Here is a 21,577-nt window from a genome sequence, read left to right as displayed (position 1 = left end):
ATATTTCTTTTCTTTGTGGGCTTTCCCTTCGTTTTCTGGGAAGCACCTTGTAGAGAAACTATGTTTTAATCTCTCTGTTGTTATGGTATCTATGTAATTAACTTTGCTACCAAGAAAACAGTTGTGCTTTTTGGTTTTTGCCTATTACAAAATGAACACTGACGTTTCCTCTGATATTGTAAAGCCGATAGGCTCCACCTGCAGCACCTGGTGGTTCCAAAAGGGCCACAGGGATTGGGAAATCCTTTTGCCTCTTGAATCGTCCATGAGCCCAGGATGCAGTGTACCCAGAGAGGCTGCATATTGTTGATGGCATCATGCACTACTCAGCTGGCTAAAATCAGAGAGAGACTCCCTGCTGAATTCAGAAGGCTTTGCTCTGTGTTGTATCATCAAGGGTCTGAATGCTGCTTCTGTGCAACGTGCAGATTACTTGAGTTTTCTAAATCAATACCAAGAACTTCTATGTGCTTGTAATGGTTTTAGAAGCATCATTTTTCCTCTTGCTGCTCAGTGCTTCTTAATATATTTTTTCTTTAAAATCAAAATTAAAGTGAAAACTCACGTAGTGATACTGAAAAAAAACAAAAAACAAACAAAAAAAAAACAACCCAAACCAAAAAAACCCAACAGCCTAGCCTTTCAGAAAACTTAGATTCCTAAAAGTTGAACCCCTTAGAATTCAGCTTTCTGAGTGAGACACAATGATCGTTGTAAATCTCTCAAAAGATGGAAACAATATTTAAAACCAAAAACAACAACCAAAAAACCTGTGATGGTAAGTAATTAATTCTAGGCAAATCAATGGTGCAGGCAACATATACGTATTACATTGCTCTAAAATATTAATTTTGTTGGTTAGAAGCTCCAATTCTGCTAGAGGAGAAAACAAATAGAAGGTTAGAAAAAATATTCCCAACATATACTTTTTTTTCTCCTGTTACTTAAGAGCTTGGGCTGAAGGCATTTTTTTCTCTTTTCTCAATTAGCAGTAATTACAAAAATATACAGTGTTCTCAGAGGTCTGATTTCACCTTGGCTTGATTTAACTTCCTGTATTGCCCTGCAGATGCTTTTGTACCATTCCCTGTGCTTGACATGTGCTTAAGTTTAGTTTGTCGTCTGGGTCAATTACGTCAAAATATTTTCCAATTGAAGTTTCCTCTGCTTTTCCCTTCAGCTCTTGGCTGGGGAAGTTCAAACAGATTAATGAGGCTTGGAAAGGCTGAGTGCTGTGCTTTGTGAAGAACTGTCATTGAATTTGGGAAGATAGTTTGCCTTCTGACAGGGATTTCTGTGAGCCAGAGGATGAAAAAAGCTGGGTGGCTGTGACTAGCTGAGCAACACATTTAAAAACGAAGAAGCCTTGTGGTTTTATGGGAAGCTCTGGAAAACATTTGATAAAGCTTACAAAAGATTTGTAGTAACGCATTTACAGTACCATGCCAGTTAATTATCCGATAATGAAACAAAGTATATTATGAAAATTTTCTGATGTTTAACATTTTCCACAAAGGATAGCAATTTGAGGTACATTAATGAAGACTTCTGATCCTCGGGCTGTCTGCATGTTTTACCCAACAAAAAATAAGACAGTCATCCATTCTTACCGTAAGCTTTCCAACAGAGAATGTGCAGACAGAAAATGATTCAGAGATTATCTTCTGTCTCTGTTTCTTTCCCCCTTTTCTATTAGAACCGTAATTGCAAGGGCTGCAGTTCACAGTCTGTTGCCAGCCTGCTCCCTGAGATATTCTGGAGCCTACAGAAACCTGTCTAATTTGCAATTTTTAAGACACTGCACCGTAAATCTTGCCAACAAGTTTTTTCTACTGTCCTTTGGTATGCTGGGCAGGGGAAGAGGAAGTGTTTCACATGGCAAGCGTGCTGAGCCTGGGGCTTGTGGGCTGCTTAGAATCAGAGTGGTGCAGGTTAAGTCATCGAACAGCACTGAAGAGAAGAAGCAGGCTTTATTCTTATCAAGCAAATAAACTCTGTTTTTTATAAGCAAATGTTTTTCTGTGGTGCTGCTTAACATGCAAAGTAACTGATTTCTGAGTTCCTTCCAAATCAGTCAGTTAGTGTTGTGATAGCAGGTTGCTCACTTACATCATCATGAAGCTGGGGAGCTGGAAACAAAACCAGCCAGAATATTGAATCTGACTCCATGAAAGCTGTACTGGTGGTGGCTGGGATCAAGCCATGCCCCTCAGAGCTGGCTGTTCATGTTGCTCCAGCAGCCTGGTGAGAAGTCAGCACATCAGAGCTAGGTGGATCACATCTGCAGGTTGATGTCTGCCTCTCCAGATCAGTTACTGTAAATGCCTAACTCAGGTGCCAGTGTCTGAATGCAGGCAAGTGAGCTTGGTCTGAGTGACTGAGAACTGCTAAGAATTGACATGAAGTTTTCTTTTTGTTTCTTTTGTGCTTCACAGTTTCTAGACACTTCATTTGAAATGAAATATGTGACTGATGTTTTCATGTCTGTTGAACTGTTTCTACTTTGGACATGACAGAGAAGAGACTGCATTAAATATTATGGAGTAATAATGTGTAGGAGGTGATAGAAATTCTCTAATTCTTAGGATTTTTTTAAAAAATAAAATTGCACTCCATAGTTAACACGTTTTAATGTGTGTTAGAGCCCCAAACCTTCATGTGTTGTTATGGTGGAAATATTGTAAGAGAGGAGAAAACAAACCTATGTTGCTGAAGAAATCTGGAGCCATGTCTGTCTGGCTCAACAAGCATAAGTACATAACTTAGTTGATTGTCAAAACAGTTATATATATATATATATAAAATGTACTTTATATATAAAGAGAGAAAAAGTGAGGATTTCTTATCAGTTGAAAGTCATTGCCATAGTATTTTCAGGTGGTAAAAAAAGAAGTCCCCAGATAAATTCAAGCACTGGTTAGAAAAATTACCCATACTATTTACCTTCAGGGATACCAGATGTTGTTCTTGCTGTTTAAAACATTGTGAACTTCTGTCATAACAAAGTGCACATAAGCTTATCTTGTGTTGTAGCCTGTACACAGAGGTTTTATCTTTTGTGCAGTTAATCTTTCAAGTTTATTCTGATCGTATTTAAAATGCATTTTCTTGTTACTGGAAAAAAAAACAACAACAAAACAAGACCATTACCAACATAAGAGAAAAATCCACACCCAATCCAGACATAAACAAATGGGAGGTTTCATGACAGAAGGGTCATGCATCTTATAAATCAGGATGGGATCGCCTTTCAACCATGCATGTATGGAAACTCTCTGCGTTGAGGTTGAATAAATAAAAACCCAGCAGTATGCAGTGTGCCTGAATTGGCAAATTTTGTCCTATTGCTCTGGATCGTAGCTCACAAATTGTATGATTGTATGCACAGCTATGCTACAGTGACTTCTGCCAACTTCCTTCTCCAAATGTTTTTCTGGTTTTGGAGGCACTGTGCAAATTACCAGAAGGAACAGGTTTTATTTCTTCATGTTCTTTCTTATGGAGGATTTTGTGTTGCAGAAGAGAACAGAGCTACGCATCATTAAACTGTGCCTCTTGATCCTAAGCCTCTCCATCAGTATATCAGCAACTTTTAATGGAATTAGTGTGACCATCTCCAGGCCAAATATGATGTTTCACCAACTGTCAATTTGCTGACTAATGAAGGTCACGTCATCTGATTTTTGAAGCATTAGAAAAACATTGACAAATAATTAAAAAATATATTCCTGGTATTTCTTGTCTGGTTTCCAACTGCTAAGGAAGCTTCTCTAAAAAGAGAAGTTGAGCCTTCAGAAAATTTGAATCAGTGCTCAGCTGGCAGCCAGTGACTTGATGGCTGCTCGGCTGCTTGGCATACGGTCAGATCCTTTGGAAGAATGGCTCTCAGTCCCTGCTAGAGGACAGCACAAATGGCAAGGCAGAAGTTCAGCTCAGGTTGGACTGAAGCTAGCCCAATTTGATTTCTGCGTCCAACTTCTACATCTAGCTTCTTTGAACGTTTCTAGTTTTGTGTTGTGGTTTTAAGTGTTTGCATTAGATGAACCGTACACCAATTCTTCTTTCTCTTTCTCTTAATTTGGAGTCTTTTCCTTTTATTACCATGTATAATAACAGTTCCAAGCTGCTTCTAATAAACTGTGTGGTTCTGAATGGCAGTTTTGGTATTGTTGATGAGAGTGGTGAACTCTGGAGACCTCCTTCTTCAAATCAACTTTCATGAAATTCTCCTTGAGGAGGCACAGGTCATTAATACACAGTGGTCATTCACCTTGAGTTGCTGCTTAATAAAGAGAGAAATGGAGAAAAGTTTCAAGCCAAAGCTTACAGCAAAACCATGCATTCAAATAATTCTCTTTGGAAACATTTTAAACAGCATTTATTGCTTTGATGTTACCTTGATCATATACTTTAATGCTTAATTAAAAATAAAACTCCAAGCATCTGAAATTATATTTTATATTAAAGCTCAAAGGGAGTAGTTTTAAGTTTTTGCTCAGACAAAAGAAATGTCAGACTGCTTGATGTTGTTTGTCGTACCATTGGCACTGATGTGGATGATATTGTCTTCCGTGAGAATATTGATAGAGATCAAGATTGCTTTTAAGAATAAGGGCGCGAGAGAAACATTTCAAGGAAAAGCAAGTAATAGAAATCTGTACTTCTGGGCAGAGGGTTCTCAGTGCATCAGCTGGGTTTGAAAGAAAGCTAGACAGAAGGCGAAAGCTGCTCTCCTGTTACTTAAGGATTTGTTAGGCCTGCACTATCAGATTCCTCATCTGCAATGAACATGATGAATGGCAAAGGCCCAGGGCAGCTGGATGCTGTCTGTGTGAGCTATGATCCACTTCTGCATAACTAGCTGCACGTCCTTGTCTTTGGGGTCCACAGTGGAAATAGCCTCATATTTCTCTCACCTTATTTTTTCAGTCTTCTTTCCTCACTTATGTGTCTGAATGGTTCTGTTTCTCTGCAGGTATCTGACAGATTCAAATTCCGAATGTAGAAAGCCTGCAGGTGACACTTCAACATTAGCTGCTGCAGCAGTTGTTTTAGGGGGGAAGGCTGAAGGATGGACACAGTGTGAGCTGTATTGTTCTAGTTTTTTTCTGGCAAGATGAGCAGTATTCTTCTTCAGCCCTTAAACAGTTTGACTTTATCCACATGGTACACTATGGCTGGCTGCTGCTACCTGGTCCTATGGATTAATAGACAACACTAAAAAATAAAAGAAAACAGAAAACTATGACGTAGCCAGTATGCTTTGCTGATGCTAGATAACTGTGCTTTTCTTATTAGAGTATACATTATTCACAGACATTTGCAAAAGTACTTTCCAGTGGTGCCACTGTCAGTGCACTGATTTTATCCTAAGTTTTACTGAAGTGCTGCAAATAGCTGAGGAGATGGGGAGACTGCATAAAAACAGTTTGTGCTGTGTTTTTGGAGAAATTAATCTTTTTTTTCTGCTGGTCTGTGTACAAAGTCCAGACAGCCCCACTGAAGTAGGGTTTGCACCAGAAGCTCTGTCACTGTCAGTGTGTAAGCATGCATATGCCACCCATTTTAATTCTAGCATAACTTGTTTAAAACTGCCTTACTGCTCAGAGCAGAGCCTTGCCTGAAGGGACTCACTGCACTGAAGCACAGGAAGACTGTGCAGCTTTCCAGCTGTGAAGAAGGATGTCATTGCTGCTGGTGAAATTATGAGGGCACCTGTTCCCTGGAAAACAGCCTGAAGCCACTGGCTCATTTTGTTCAGGGCAGTGGATAATCACGCTGGTCATGGCTGTAGGTCAGTGTTGATGCAAACCAGGCTGAAGTCAGTGAGTCATTACCAATCCCATGAGAATCTTAGTCCCATTAAGAAGCATTATTTTAGCAGCCTATCCTACAGGATACAGCAAAACAGAAAATGCTCTGAGAATTCTCCATTGTTTTGCTTTTTGTAATTGTCAGTACTGGCTCAAGACTTGAACGTTGACCCTGTAGTCTCCGTTCTGTTCCTGGTGGACAGGACTGTGAGTATAGACAGGCACGGCAGCAGCTGGCACTAATAATCGTGCTTAGCAGTCTCAGCAGAGAGGAGAAGGAATGCAAATCAGTGAAGACACTGAACAGCTTTCTCACTAGGGATAGAGCCCTGGTAGATAGATAGGTTTCAGGTGTGCTGCTGTGGCAGCTGCTTCTTTCTGGACCTGCAAGCTGTCAGATTCAAAAAGTTCTGCTTGATATGGGTTTAGGTTGTTGTTTTGGTGTTTGGCTAGATAGGAAGCATGTTGGGTGTATGTGTAAATGCTTTCCTGCAGTTCATCTTTTTCGATTGACTTGCAGGCACCTTGTTGCTGTTATTGATCCATAAACTTCTGAGAACTGATATGTTTAGTTTTTTGGTTAATGTTGTTTCACATAAGAGTAGTAGGTAAGCGTTACAGTAAGAGGACTAACCTACAAGTAGTTACTTGCTATAACAAAAGGAAGAGTACTTGGTATGGGTAGAAGGTAAGTCTGAAAATGCACAAACAAGACCTTTGTAAGTGGCAAAATATCAAAATTCCTTGTAGGGCCACCAGTATCACAGCACTGGCAGCTTGTGACAGTCCAATATTGGAGATGTTAACATATTTTTAAAACGTTTATTTTTTTTTATTTTGTAGGGACCTGAACTGATGAATAAATATGTTGGTGAGTCGGAACGAGCAGTGAGAGAGGTGAGAAGCACAAGCTGTCTTGGCATTCAAATCCTTCTGTGCTTATAAGGTTACCTTTAGATTTTCCAAAAAATCTCCTTTTGGTTTAAGTTTAAAAACAAAACAAAGCAGAAGGGATCTGTGTGTTTTACGTCCTCTTGCAACCTCATGATGCACGTCCAATTTAGTCTCCAGTAGCAACTTTCACTATAAGCCTATATCACATAGAATCATGAATACCCACTGAAAGGTGTGTTTTTTAAAAAAATGGGTTCTTCTATGTGTCTTATGGCTCTTCTGCGATGCTCTGTAGCTTTTGAGGTATACAGTGGTGATAGCATTATGTAAGAAATGTCAGTCCCTTAAAACTGAGTGCACCATTGTTGTTTTTTCAGATCTTTAGGAAAGCCAGAATGGTGTCTCCTTCGATTCTTTTCTTTGATGAAATAGATGCCTTGGCAGTTGAAAGGGGAAAGTAAGTAAATTCTGTTATAAAAATCACAGATGTTATTTTCTGATAAATTACTTTTATGTCATGCAATCAGAAGTGTATTATTTTTCTAGAATTATTTTATTAAATATATTTCCACATGCAAAAGAGTAGCGATATCAAGCATATTTAAGTTGGTACAAACAGGTAAGTTGGTGAAGTTCCTTCTTTCTCATGTCACAAGCAAGAAGAATTCTGCTGGTTCTCATTCTCTTGGGCTCTTTACTGTGGTTTCAACCTGCAGTTATTTTCAGTAACCAACTCCTTTCTTTTCCCAAGGTTGTTGCACTGTCCTAATATAATGTCTCCATCAAGGAAGGGAGATGATTTTATGTTATATAACTTTGGAATTTCTACAGAGATTACCCATATGCTAAAATTTAAACTTGCATTTAAGCTTTTTGCCAATGGAAAAACTTCATGAAATAGTTCTGGGAATTTTGACCTTAAAAAGGGATTCTTGTGCAAACAGCTAACAATCTTACTAAAATACCCTTCCTGCTGTTGATTATGGGAGGTGTTTAACTTTTGTCTGAAGGAGGATTATAGTTGGTTTTGTTTGCTACAGTGGCATTTAAGATTTGGCTGGCTATGGGAGGAGTTGTTCTTGGGAGTATCTTTCCATAAAATGCTTCTAGTAAATGAGTAAATGACTTTTTGTTGTTTTCCTGTTTTGTTAGATTTGCCTGAAGAATTATAAAATGTAGGCATGTAGGAAGTATTTCTCTAGTTCAAAGGCATGTCAGATTTCCATTCTGTTTTCGGAAAAGAAGCTACCTCAACATCCATTCAGATCCCTCTGTATTGTAAGGGGGCTGTTAGTATCTGCAGAAGAGGGTAAAGTACATCAGTCCTTTTGATATTTCAGCAACTGAAACTGTTCACATAACAGGAGATGACATCCAGAGTAGCACGGAGCTGCCCTGTGAAACTGGTAACAAATGAACATATGAACAAATGCAACTGTAAAAGCTGATATGTCTTCACAGCATCCTTCTCATAATACAGCGTATGCAACTGTGAAATCTGTGAACTTCCTAGAAATGCCTGCCAACCTGTGGCGTGCACTGAAACACCTGCCTGCTTATCGCAATAGAGAAGCTGCAGAAATGTGTGCTGGAATCAAGCCAATAGGAAGAAAAAAATTTCCCCTTGCTGAAATGTTAATGTGTTTAGCTTTCAGAAACACTGCTTCATCAAGATAAAACTGTTTGGAAGAATAAGACGCAGTACATTTTAATCAGCCTTTTCACCCCATGCCCTGAAGGCATTGAGTTTGTTTATTTGTTTTATTCTTTTAGGGGATAAATAACCTAATTTTACCTTACCTGGAACTGTCTGTGGGGGGTAGTAGGCCTGGCACAGCTTGCTGAAGAATGTGGTATGACCTGCTGCAGTCATGTTGTGCTGGAGACATCTGGTTTTGGAGCTTTAAAAAGAACAGGGTGGGACACACAAATATTTCATTGTCAAATCTGAACCAGATGGGAGGTAAAATATGTAGCAGAGTTCTCATAAAATTCATCTGAAATTAAATGGTGTAGGAAACCAGACAAGGCACTTATTAGAAATGACCTTTTTTTACAGGCTGACTTCGCACAGTAGGAATTTGCAAATGCATTAGAGATGCTAACGATTTGTGGCCTCTGGAGATCCATTTCCTGTACTGTTAACTAGCCATAGTGAAGTTTTCAAGGAAACACCTGTTTATATTGTCTCCCTATTCCCTCTGTTGGTTGAATTGGTTTTCTCTGTCTTGCCAGTGAAAAACTCTCTGTGGTACGACTTTGGAAAAGATTTTCTTCTTGGCTTAAATCTTAGGATTTCGTGGGCTGTGGGGTTTGTGCATCTCAAAACTTGCTGGGCAGGTACCCGTTCCTGGTCCTCACATGATGTGTCAAGAGATAACAGTTCGTGCTTTTCTGGAAGTTGCGGGAGCAGTTTTGTAGTTCAGATCTAATATACAGATGTGAAGTAACATTAATTGCTTAATGCTCTGCAGAGCACTGCCAAATATTTATTAACCCATTAGTACTTGTTTAAATTTGACTAAAACGTGTGGGTTTGAAATACATTAATGTTTAGCTCCCAACTCTCTGTAGAGGTCGCTAAACAATCCCTTCTCATCAGCAAGCACATACAGATTAATAGACTTGGTAATTGACTGTAGCCAGTTATAGCAGGTAGATCAACAGAACTAGAGAATCTTCCTGTTTGCACCACTCCGTGGACCGTCTGACACCACACAAGCCATGGCAAACGTTGTAGCTGAATTCAGGTCTGCCACAGTGTTTTATTTATTTTACTAGTCCCAAGCCAAAATTCTGTAATTGTAATGCCCTTTCTGGTGTATCTAAGCCCTCTTGGAAGACTTTTCGCTCTGATTTATGTTGAGGCATTCAAGGAAGCTTAGAGAGAAACAAAAACTAAACAAAAATAAGGTAAGAATAGGACTGACAAGGAAAAAGGGAAGAATGTACTAAAACTGATTCTAAAGAATAAATGATAAATCTAGAAGTGAAAAGATGGAGGGGAAATCAGAGGTACACAGTGAGTCTAGAGTAGGATAGATGATCACATTAAGACAGGAGAAACCTCTGAAAACCAGGAAGACTTTTGATAGTGAATTCTCCTTTATTGTGGGTTGGTACTGTGGAAGAAGCTCATGCAACCTACGACTTGGCATATTTCAAATGAGCTGTGTGATGCACAAAATCTTCTCTGTTGTCCTATAGCAGTAATTAATGATAGATTGATGATATTTTTTTTTTCTTTGCTTTTGCAAGTTGATGTTAGAACACTGTATAGGAGAGACTGTGCTAAAGGGAGCCCCGCAGGACTGGTCCAGATACGGCAGCACATGGAGAGGAATGTTTGCCTCTCAGTAATCCCTTCCCTGCTCAGAGCTCAAGTCTCTTTAACAAATTGCACAGCTGCGAAGAATTATGGGTATTTGTTATTCCTTGGTATCCTGACTATGTAAAACCTAATTCTTCTGGCCATTAGAGGTTGCCAAGAGGGAAATGGCTTGGTAATTAGACTTGAAAGTGATGAATGAACATGGCTCTGTGTAAATGCAGCACAGACAGTCTGTTTGCTGAACTTAAGAAATCTATGTGCTTTGGAAATGGGACATTGTTTATATAAGTAGGATTTTTAGGATTTTTGGGCAATGGACATATTTGTTCCTTTTCTTGTTTTCCAGAAGCAAAGCATTTTCCCCTTTAACTGCAGATCTTTGTAATGTAAGATAGGAAATGTAGGCTGATGGGAAAGACTGTTAAATACCATTTTCAAAGCAGGGGAAAAAAAAAAAAGAAATGGAGGAACAAAGATAAGTACCTTGCATTAGTGAGTGCCAGTACAAGTCAGTAGATGAACAGTAGTATTTTGGAGCAAAAGTAGAAGTGATGAAGTGAGGAGGCTTTGGTACAAATCCCCTACAGGTTGATGATGCTCTTCTGGGGAGCTATGCTATCCTGAGTGTTGGGCCCCCGATAACTACATTCTGAAGCCACAAAATAATTGACTCAAAATGTCTGGAAGTTGTGCTGTTTTCACTGCAGCCTGGACTTCCAGGGCACATGAAGCTATGAAGAATCGTGGCTTCTCTTCTGTACACCTGTGCTTTTAACAGGGATAATGATCAGTCTTTTTAAATTAAGCTGTCTGTCTTTTTGGGGTATTACAGCACATGTTTACACTGTACACTCAAAGATACAGTCATATGCTTATATCTATGCAAATTCCTGGTGTCATTGGCAGCCTCTGTCATGGGAGAGGTGAAATCTATGAGCTGGGACAAAGCAAAGCAGCGTTAGGTAGGATAGAAAACTACAGTGCACATGGTAAGTCACCAGCAGAAGAGCTGTAGGTATTGTCACTCTACTGTTGTGTATTATGTAAGGCCAAATTATGTGAAGAAACAATTTTCCTGTGCCATACTTGAGTTGATGCTAGTAGATGACTAAGCTAAGCAACTTGGCTATTTTGACTTACGTTGACACTCGTTGTCCCTGAATCAGAGAACATCAGCTGAGTTTGGATTTGATGGAGAACTGAGGCATTCAAAATGTCTGTGGTTGTGGTCTGGGATCTTCAAGGTCTTTGCCATTCAAATGAAAATATTGTGTGGGGGTGAAAAAGCCACGTGGCTGATACCAGCTGTCTATTTTAGGCCTAAAAGGAATGGTGGAGAAGCAAAAGTTTTGAAACAACTGAATCACACAGTAAAACTTGTAATTTGCTTTGAAATAGCAATTTTAACAAATAACGTTGCCCATATGCTGTATACGTATGAGAAATTTTTGCAATCTCTTTATTTTTGAAAAGCGAAAAAGAACCAAAACTCCTTCCTGTCCAGCAAAAATCCTTTATCGCAACGTGTTTTAAATCTGTGTTTCTTCCTTCATGAAAACAACAACAAAGTTTAATTTTGCCAGTCTTTACCATAATTTTACACTTTAAGCTTTGTGCCCATTTTGAGTCAGTAAGCCTTTCACTGGCATCAGTGGAAGCAGGACTGAATTTGTAAACTGTTTTTTTGCCGTCATTCAAATGCATGGATAAATTTACAGGATTTAGAGAAACCTATGAAGTCCGTGAAGTAGGTAAGCCTGTTCCGTAGTGCAGAAGAGTGCTGTAGCAAGGCTGATTCTGCAGCAAGGTGCTTCAGCCAAAGACATGCATCTGAGCTGTTGTCTGGATTCCTGCCTGAGGCCTGGATGAAACATGCTTGGTTTAGAGGAATCAGAAGCAGGCACAAGTGATGGCCACTTTGCTTTCTGGTATGATGTTGATTATAGGAAAAGATCAGCTTACCCATGCTAAATGGGCCCAAGCAGGCTGCAACTGCCAGCAGGATTAAGACTGTAATCATTTAATACTTCTTTTTTTTTTAAAGATAAATTAAAAATGGTATTAAAAAAAAAAAAAGAAATAAAAGGAGAACTAGTTGTCATCAAAACATATAATTGAAACTTATTCCAGATCAGTGTAAGCCTCTCGTATTTAAATATCGTTATAATGAAATGAATTCCAGTCTAGTTACTTGCTTCTATGTCTGTAATGCTTCCAATTTAAACTGTTCTAACTTCCCTGGTTGACATGATTGATTACAGTTTTCGACTTGATTAACTTCCAGGAATGCACATAAGAGAAATGCTGAGGGAAACAGAATGAAAGGAAATGGGAAATACACTGTGCATCAGGTGTGTGGCTATTTTTAAGGTGACATCAGTGTTGAAGGAATAGGAGAACTGTAGATGTTAGCATCTTCTTGTTTCAGCTGGGTAGTGCTGGTGTCAGATGAATGTGTGGCCCAACATCTGTCCTTCACAGACACATGTCTGGAGTTGGTTGTCAGCAGATGGAAACGGGTGATGGATCACTGTCCAATACATGAGGGTTCAGAAGAATGCAGGGGGAAAAAGCCCCCTGGAAGAGATCCTGGTGGTTCTGAGCCCATCTCAGACTGGCTCCTTTTCTCCTTCATTTGTGTTGCCTTTTTCTGGGCCTGCTTCACTGACTTCTGAAAAGCTGCAATAATAAGAAATTTTGTCAAGTGGAAGATGTTGATTACATGAATATGGAGGATAATTAGGATGTAAAAAGTGACCTATGGGCTATGTTTAATACAGTGTCACCTGCTGACAGCTGAGCACTGTTTCCAGTTTTCATGAAGCCCAATTTTTCATTTTAGGGAAGTTTGCTTAGACTTGATGGTCACTCAAGGAACTCTAAGAGTTCGTCAAATTTTTAGTGCTTTTGTAATAATTAAAAGAGTAAAGAAAGTTTTGGGGCTGGAGATAACCATAAAGCGAAATGTTCTACGTGGTCTCTGAATTTTGGTGACTTTCCCGAGTTTCCTCTGGACATTTCCTTTATATAGGATTTGAATTTTGGTCTTGAGGAAACAGAAGATGTGAAACAATATAGGGGGTAAAAGTGATACAGGTGTATGTCGAATATTCCCCGAGCAGCCTGGTCTAGTGTTTGGCAACCTTGCGCATAGCAGGGGAGTTGAAACTTGATGATCATTATGGTCGTTTTCAACCCAGGCCATTCTATGATTTTATGAATACAACAACATCTAATAGTAGGGTGCTGATGGAGAGAGGGATTTAGAATTTCTTCCTTTGGAATATTTCTGCTGATACAGGCAGAAAAATTCCTTGATATTGGGAATGTTTATTATCTCAGCACTGAAGACATGTTTTTTTGTTGTTGTTTTATGAACAGCCAATACACTGAGGTGATATTATGCAGGTGTCTTTCTCCTAGATTTTTTTAATAGCATCCAGTTATGTGGTATCAGTGATGGTTTGAATTAATAATATGCACTGGAGTTGTGCTGTACTTGTGCCAGATGTGAATTCGGCAATAACGACCATTTGTACCTAGGTATGCTTCCTATGCCTTTTTGCTTTACAAGATACATTATTTGCTGCATGTTCACGTACGTAGAAGACTGAATTAGTAATTCTGGAGCACAACAATAACACGCACTAAGGTGTGACTGAAGCCTTCTGCCCTGCATCTGCACAGGGCTGAGGGCCTGACAGCAAGGTCTGCTTCAGCCAGCACTAATTGTTAGGATACCAGCCGTTCTGTTGTGTCAATGAGTTTTGCATTTGTTGTGAGAGGAAATTATTTCCAGAGATTCCAGGAAAGGAGTTATTTGAGATGATATCATGTCCAGTGAGTACTTTTAAAACCCGTCACTTTTGGCTGTCATTGCAATTCTTTTGTTAGAGAGAATAATAAGAAAAGCAGCTTTTATCTCTGTAGGTGAATCTTGCCTGATGTGCTGATTTGGAGAGGAAGGCGGGCTGTACTCCTCCTCACCAGATCTGCATTACAGATTTCAGCTGTGCAGAGATGAATCCCTGGGCAGTAAGTGAGCCGGGTGCCTGCCCTGAGGCCTGCTCCTGCCGCTTTGCAGGCCTGCCTGTGAGTTTAAGAGTGCTCTCAGTGTTGGTGTGTGCATAGTTCCTGCATTTTCAAGTCTATCATTTATCAACGTAATCAAATTAAGGTCTGATGGTTTCATTGCCACTGAAGGCCGTGGCAGAAGGAGAGTTACTGGTTTTCCTTGACGGGATTTAATTGAAGATCAGGATTTAAATAGGTTTTTCCAATGGAAATAACATCTGGTGTTCTGAAAAAACATTCATTGCCTTGGCTATGGGAGTGTTCTCAGTTTTCAGCCTGTGCAAATGTATATTTGCATCAGTTTGCAGTGAGGTTGCTTACTAGATTTGATCATGAGGTAAAATCATAAGTACTGCTTTCTTGGACTTCAATTTTGAAATATGAAACAAACCTGCTAGATGGGGGGTGGATAGGGAAGGAGAGCTAAACAAGTGAGAACATAGAAAACAAGTAAGCTGTTGCTGTCAACAAACTAGCTATAGCAAGAAAGGTATCAGGACCTGGCACACGTCCAGAGAAGGGCAGTGAAGCTGTGAAGGGTCTGGAGCATAGGTCTTATGAGAAGCAGCTGAGGGAACTGGGATTGTTTAGTCTGGAGAAGAGGAGGCTCAGGGGAGACCTGATGGCTCTCCACAACTGCATGAAAGCAGGTTGTAACAAAGTGTGAGTCAGTCTCTGATCCCAGGTAACAACGATAGGATGAGAGGGATTGGCCTTAAGTTGCACCAGAGGAGGTTCAGGTTGGGAGAAATTTCTTCTCTGAAAGAGTGGTGATGCAGTGGCACAGGCTGTTCAGGGAGGTGGTGGAGTCACCCTCCCTGGAGGTTATCAAGAAATGTGAAGATGTGATGCTGAGGGACATGGCTTAGTGGGCAATATTGGTGGTAGGCAGAAGGCAGGACTAGATGATCATAGAAGTCTTTTCCAACCTTAATGATTCTATTTAAGTCTGCTGATTACTTACATCTGATTGTGTCTGAAAAGTCTCCTTGGTGTGAAGAGTTATATGATAAATATATGCTGATAAATTTTATGTACTTCTTGGTGCAATGGTAGAATCAAGTTGCAGTTAGTCTTATATTTATGGGAAAAAGTGTGAGAGAGCAGCTTCAAGCATTCATGTGGAAAGGATGGTTCTCGTTGGCCTCTAATTCCAGGTGGTGAGAATGGGCACTGGATGAATCCTGAGGAGATGAGAAAAAGAAGGGGAGTTATGGGTGGCCCTCACCTGCATAATTCAGTTTGGGGCTGGGCAGCAGTCTCTCAGATGCAGCAGATGATAAAAATTAATTCAGGTTAATGGTAAGGCACTGGTACACTGTAGAATGTGTTTTCTTCTGCCAGAATGCACACTGGAAGTGCCTTTAGCACAAAAAAAATACTGTGAGCAGGTTTTTATTCCCCATAGATAGTTTTACCTGGTGGGCTTGGCAATTCGAGAAGCCTCTCTGTTGTTGGTCGAGGGAAGGGTGTTGGAAAGGCATGCAGCCCAAGGCTGGTTGGGGCTTCTGCAGCACCAGCTGAAACTTCATGTGGGGGAGGGTATCTGGATCTGCCTAATGTGGTAAACCAGTATAAGCAGATATGTTTTTCTCCCTTTATAACTACTTCGAGGATTTAGGAATTGGCAAAAAGATTAAAATAGCACGTAGCTTACAGACTGATGTATTTAATTACGACACCATTAGAGATTACTCAGAATTCTGAGGCCCACGTGTAGCAGCCAGGCTGCTCTTTCCTCACACATTTTTATTTTGAAGTTCAAGGTATTTCTGGTGGGGGCACAGCTCTTGTGTGCACGCATCCGTGCACACATGGCCCTGCATGGATTATGTAAGGTTCCTAATTCCGACCGCTGGGATTTGCAGGCGGCGTGTTGACAGGAAATTAGTTTGTACCACTACGTGCCTTCGGAGAGTGATTTTCATGCAGTTGCAATGATGACATCAACCCACAGAGGTCAGGTTAAGGGGGGCAAAGGCAGTCGCTTGGCTGGAAGTTGGTTTTGGCAGCGCCTGCATGGGACTGGAGGGTTAATCATAATTTGTTTCTCCGACTGCTGTTTGCGTCAAAAGTCCAGGCAGCTTTAATGAAAGTTGCCTGTGTTAATTTGAAACCCTTGCTGGGAAATCATGGGAAAATGGAAAAAAGCGTACTTGCGTGTCACCCTTCAGATTAACAGCTTAGGCAGTGCTAGTGTTCTCGGGGCGTGCAATGCAACTCAGAGCGGCTTGTAAAGAGATCGCACATGCCTGCTGGGAATTTCATAGGGCATCCTCTGAAGCCAAAAGCTAATTTGCTCTAGACTCTGTGCTAAATATGGTGCATCATATGATGACTTAGTGAGCTCTGTCAGCAAAAGCACCAAAATTGAAAACTTCTGGTGTCACAGATCCCAGACATGTCTTCATTTGATAGTACTATTATTTTTGATATTTTTTCCATATGTGGTTTTAAAATCTTAGTATTCCACTTCTAACAGGTAGTAATAGAACCCCTGCTAATATGCTGGGGTCCCCCCTCTGTTGTTGTTTGAGGAGCAGGATGCCATCCATGACTGCTTAACAGTGATTTTCTGATTATGCCCTAACTGTGTGAAACTGCAGGATATGTTCACCTCTAACAGTGGGAGTTTTCCTTGGGAACTTTTTTTTCTTTTAGTCTGATACTTGTAAGAGAAATGTTTATACTGGGGAAAGATGTAATATCCGTTCTAGTCACCTCTCTTTATAAACAGGTATTTCTTCTTTGTTTCTTTAAAAAAATGTCTGACATCTCCCCCAATGCCTTCTGGGTTCAGATCATCTCATATAACACTAACATTTTGGTCCCACTCCTAATGTTTTTCCCTTCGCTTAGCTTTTCCTTGTATGCAGCCCATGGGATACAAAGTTGAGTGAATGTGAAACCAGTGTGAGATGGGAGGCCCGAATCCCACCTGAGACCAGCTTATGTTACAAAGTTGATTTTAATTTCCTTTCAGTTCTGTGTTCTTCGAAAAGCATTTGCCATCCTTGTGCAACACCTGAAGTGTTTTATCACGCTCAGCCCTCTGGAAAGCTAGGGGCTGTGACTCAGGGCTGTGTTAGACATGCTCTGATACCCCTTGGGAGTTCCTAGCTTGGCTGCAGCAAACCAAAAAGCTGACAATGAGCTGACCCAAGTCCCTTCTCTAATATTTGTTAGCAACCTAAAAACTCTCTTAGCCAGCATTTATTATAGCTCCTCAAAGATACTTTCCAGGCTAGGTCTGATAAGTTAACTATTTTTCTCTGGTAAATTACAGAACCGGTTGCAGAACAGGAAAGCTACAGAGCTTATTAGGAGGAAATCTGTGCAGTGGTGGCAGTGGCATGTTGTGTTGGCTCCAGGGCTCTCAGCAGGCTGCCTTAGTGGTGGATGGCCGCACTGGTGCCAAGTGCCACAGCTGGATGGGGGCATCCTGCCTGCATCTGCTGGAAAAACTCAGCGCTCAGTGGCTTAGAACTAATCTGTCTTCAGCGATCACAAACGAGAGAGGTTTATTTCTTTAAGCTGTATTTTAAATGGCATTTTAGCAGGTGCCTTCCCCACAAGTGGAGGTGGTGGTGGCCAACAGCCAGGCTCTCAGGGCTCCCACTGCTTCATTTCAACCCCTATATCTGAGTGAATGGTGGTCTGTGCACAGGCCTTGTATCTCCTAGGCACAGCATCTTTGAAAAAGTAAAACGTGATCTGACCTATTTTTTAATAATATTTCAGAAATAAAGCCTCTTCATGCAGAATTAAAAGGATGTCATAGTGTACAGAACACAACCGCTGATGACATTTATTACTTATTGCAACACAGGTGCTTGGTCTTGGTTTAATTTATGTAGTGTCTTCTGCATTCTTACAGCATGTGTGACCATGTATACACATGGGTATATGTATGTGAACACATACATTATAAATGCCTAGAAAGAAGGTGGTATATCACTTATTCTTTTTTAAAATATTGGAAGGTTTAACTAATATACTGGTTTATTTTTGTAATATATTTTGCTACATCTATTTAAACAATTTTTTTCTGTAAACTGCAGTGTTACCAGGGCTAATTGCCTAAATAAATAAATAAATAAATAAACACTTAGAATACTTTGTCTTGCCTCTTTAGGTGTTTCGCATATTGGCACTTTCAAATTGGAGTTTTCTGTTTCTCAGTCTTTCTTTCGTGGCATCAAAGGAATGACAGTGCTATTTTGAAGGAGTTGGTATGCACTGAATTTGTACTCATTTGATGGAGAGGATGTACAAATGTAGACCAACTCTGTAAAATACGTAACTAAGTAATTTTTCATCCAAGATGGTGTAAGCATTCACTTGCAGGATGCTGGAAATTAAAATCTGCCTGACTAGAAAAGAATCTGGATGGATCTGGTTATCTTAGAAATGTTTATTCCAGATATCCACATTCTGTAAAATCTTTACAACCTCTGCAGTAGGTTAGTAAGTAATAAACCTCATCTGGTTTCTGAATACCCAGCAATCTTCTGAAGGACTAATTCTTCAACTTGCATTTACTAATTTCATATGATTGAAAGTATTTTACATTCAGGTATTGAAATTGAAAATAAAAATCAGAATTAAATTAAACATTAAAAAAAGTGTATCCCTATAAATTGAATAGAACTCTAGATTTTTTCCTTTCTCCAAATTTCTGGGAAGGACAAACAAAAGCTGTAATTTTATTTTTTTTATTCAGCTCTTCAGGTGCTGGGAATGTAGCAGACCGTGTCTTGGCTCAGCTGTTGACGGAAATGGATGGGATAGAGCAGCTGAAGGACGTGACAATTTTGGCAGCTACAAACAGACCGGACATGATAGACAAGGTACGAATAGATGCAGTGTTGAATGCACCGTTCTCTTGAGAAGGCCTGATTCTGGAATAATTCTGTTTTCTTTGTTTACTCTGCAAACTGTTGTCTAATAATTTTACGATGAGGGTAGAAGTTGGAAAATGGTGGCAAGGCAAAGGAATGGTTTAAACGTCCCTGGCATTTTTTTCCCTATACAAATGTTTTAACAGAAACAAAATGTTTTGTGATATCCCCCAGTGTCTGTTTCCTAGAAGAAATTATTCTTAAATTGAGCTCATTGAACTTGTGCAGCAACATTTCTGTCAAACTGCTTTTGTGGGTTTTGCTTCTGTTATGTTTGTTTATGCAAGAGTTTGCTGGACTGCTGGTTTCATTAGTTACTTCCTTTCAAAAGATTAAATATCTCCTCCGTGCTGTTTGTCTGCTGCCAGCAGTGGGGGTTCCAGCTGCAGACAGCACGGTTTCTCCTTAAGTCTCGCAGCAGCCTTGCTGGAGAGACAAGTATGTAAAACCAGAATGGTTGTAACACTTAAAGCAGAAAGCCTCCAAATGCAAAACAAACCCAGCAGCCCTCTACAAAATCCACTTTGAAAGTCTGCCACTGCTGTGTCTTCTCACAGCTAAGTGCAGTAGACGGACCAGTCTGAAGTGATTTCCTTTAAGATAGGTTTTGTGGTGTTGGTGAGGTTTCTTTATGCTGCAGCTTTTCACCTTCACAGCATTCATGAATTTGATGACAAGCTAATGAAATTTATTTTTCCTGGTCTTTTTGTAGGGTTTCTTAAAAATATTTTCTTATTTTCAATGTTAACAAATTCTTACATTTAAAGATATTTCTGGAACAGTGTTTTTCTGTTTGTCTTGGAGCATTCAGGTAAAAATATGTATGAGGTGCAAGCTTTTAAAACAATATTAGTGTACACGTGAAGTTTTGAGGAAGAAAAAAAAGCCTTGTATTTTGGCTGCATAACACAGCTTCTTGCCTTTTGAACTGCCGGAAGCCACCCAGCTGATAGCAGCCTGATAAAGGCTTGCTTACAGCTTCCTTAAGGACTATCTATGCGTCTGCTAAGGCGAAGTAGAACTCGCAAAGTGTATTCAGCAAGAAGTGGTAAATCAGTGAAAAATACACTTACGCAAAACTGAGATTTTCCAGAGATTTTAATTTTAGTCAGATTGATTTCAGCTTTCTTTGGTAACGATCTTTGGCGTCGGACTAAGCTGAACTTGAAAAATTTTGATCGGTTGAACAGAAATTTCCTTTGGGGTCAGTTCATTGTTTGGGTCACTCCGTCACCTGGCACTGTGCCTGGCACACCTGGGCATTCAATTCTCATGTCACTCTCCCTTTGCCTAGATTTCCCTTCCCTGTGAATGCTGTTTTCTTGTGTTTGTGTTTTCATCTGAAATATTGGCATTTACTTGGGACAAAACTAGCGTGTGTTAAAGGGGCCACCCTGCAATACACAAAACACGTAGAACTGAAATTGCTAGATATATATGCACTATATCTCTGTCACTGATGCAGATCCAGCCCTAGTATCTGGAAGTTTTAATTTTAATCTGGAGGATAAAAAATTGGCATCTTCCTTGCATCTGAATTTCTGGGCGTGATGAGAGGAGATATTGATTCTGAAAAAATCTGTTTGTATATCTGCCTTTCCAGGAATCATTTATTTTAACTAAAAGCAGCCTTGAAGCCAAGAAATGACAGGGGGATAGCCCATCACTGAATAGGTGACACAGTCAGAGGAGAGATGGGCTTACACGGAAATTAGCTAGGTTCTGCAACATCACTGATCCAGTACTTGCAGCATGTTGTGGAAACCCCACTTTCAACTCCAACTTTTTTTTCTTGCGTTTACCAGCAACACCTGAATATTCTGTGTATAGGGAACCATGCTAGCTACCACAGGCAAGATCTGTAGACACTGTGGTGGCTGAAAGCAAGAATATAATACAAATATATCCTTATAGAGTATTAACTCCGATGGTAAAAGAAGAGAGGAAATGCAGAACTAACAACACACTTGTGTTGAGATGGCAGCGTTAGGCTGATGTATTCTAACCCCAAGTTAATCCTGACTAACAGGTCTAAGTTCCACGAGACAGTGCTTCTCAGAATAGTGATCTGTGTGATTATAGGAATGTTATTAACTAGAAACTGTAGATTGATATTTTAGATATTTTTAAAATGATTTCTGCGAAGATAGAAAGAAAAAAGTTCTGATTATTTTGTAGAAAGTGTTTGCTTGTAGAATAGCAGAGCAAAATTTCACCAGTCTGGAGAAAGTGTTTAAACTGTGATTTAAAGGGACTGGACAATCATGTTTGAGTTGGTATAACTCACATCATGCTTTAGACAAACCAGGTAAGCTACACCAGGCTATACACTTTTTCTTTCCTGGAGAGGAAAAAAAAAAAAAAAAAGATGGACACCAGAAAGTGTTTGTTTTGAACTTCAGTTAATTAGAATTCTCCATCTGGATTTTCAGTTCGCTTAGTAATCACTGATGCCTTTGAAAATGTAAACTTTTATTAAATCAGTGTATTGGAAATATTATTTCAGTAATATATGACGATAAATGAGTGTCCTGTTTGTGTAGGTGTATCATGACCATGCAGTA

The 21,577-nt window shown here is 39.8% G+C and overlaps 1 protein-coding gene across 1 annotated transcript in view; it reads left to right on the top strand.

The window, feature by feature from the left end:
* The window catches only part of AFG2A (AFG2 AAA ATPase homolog A), a gene marked incomplete at its 5' end in the record, with an annotated part of 180,949 nt that overhangs the window by 32,675 nt on the left and 126,697 nt on the right, over window positions 1–21,577 (top strand). Inside the window, 3 exon segments of the mRNA XM_079534101.1 lie at window positions 6,657–6,710; window positions 7,085–7,164; window positions 18,836–18,962. Coding sequence (XP_079390227.1) covers window positions 6,657–6,710; window positions 7,085–7,164; window positions 18,836–18,962 — 261 coding nt within the window.

Source organism: Tetrao urogallus, assembly GCF_951394365.1.
Source record: "Tetrao urogallus genome assembly, chromosome: 4".
Lineage (NCBI taxonomy): Eukaryota > Metazoa > Chordata > Aves > Galliformes > Phasianidae > Tetrao > Tetrao urogallus.
Note: the sequence above shows the minus strand (reverse complement) of the source record. Positions and strands in the feature narration are given on the sequence as shown.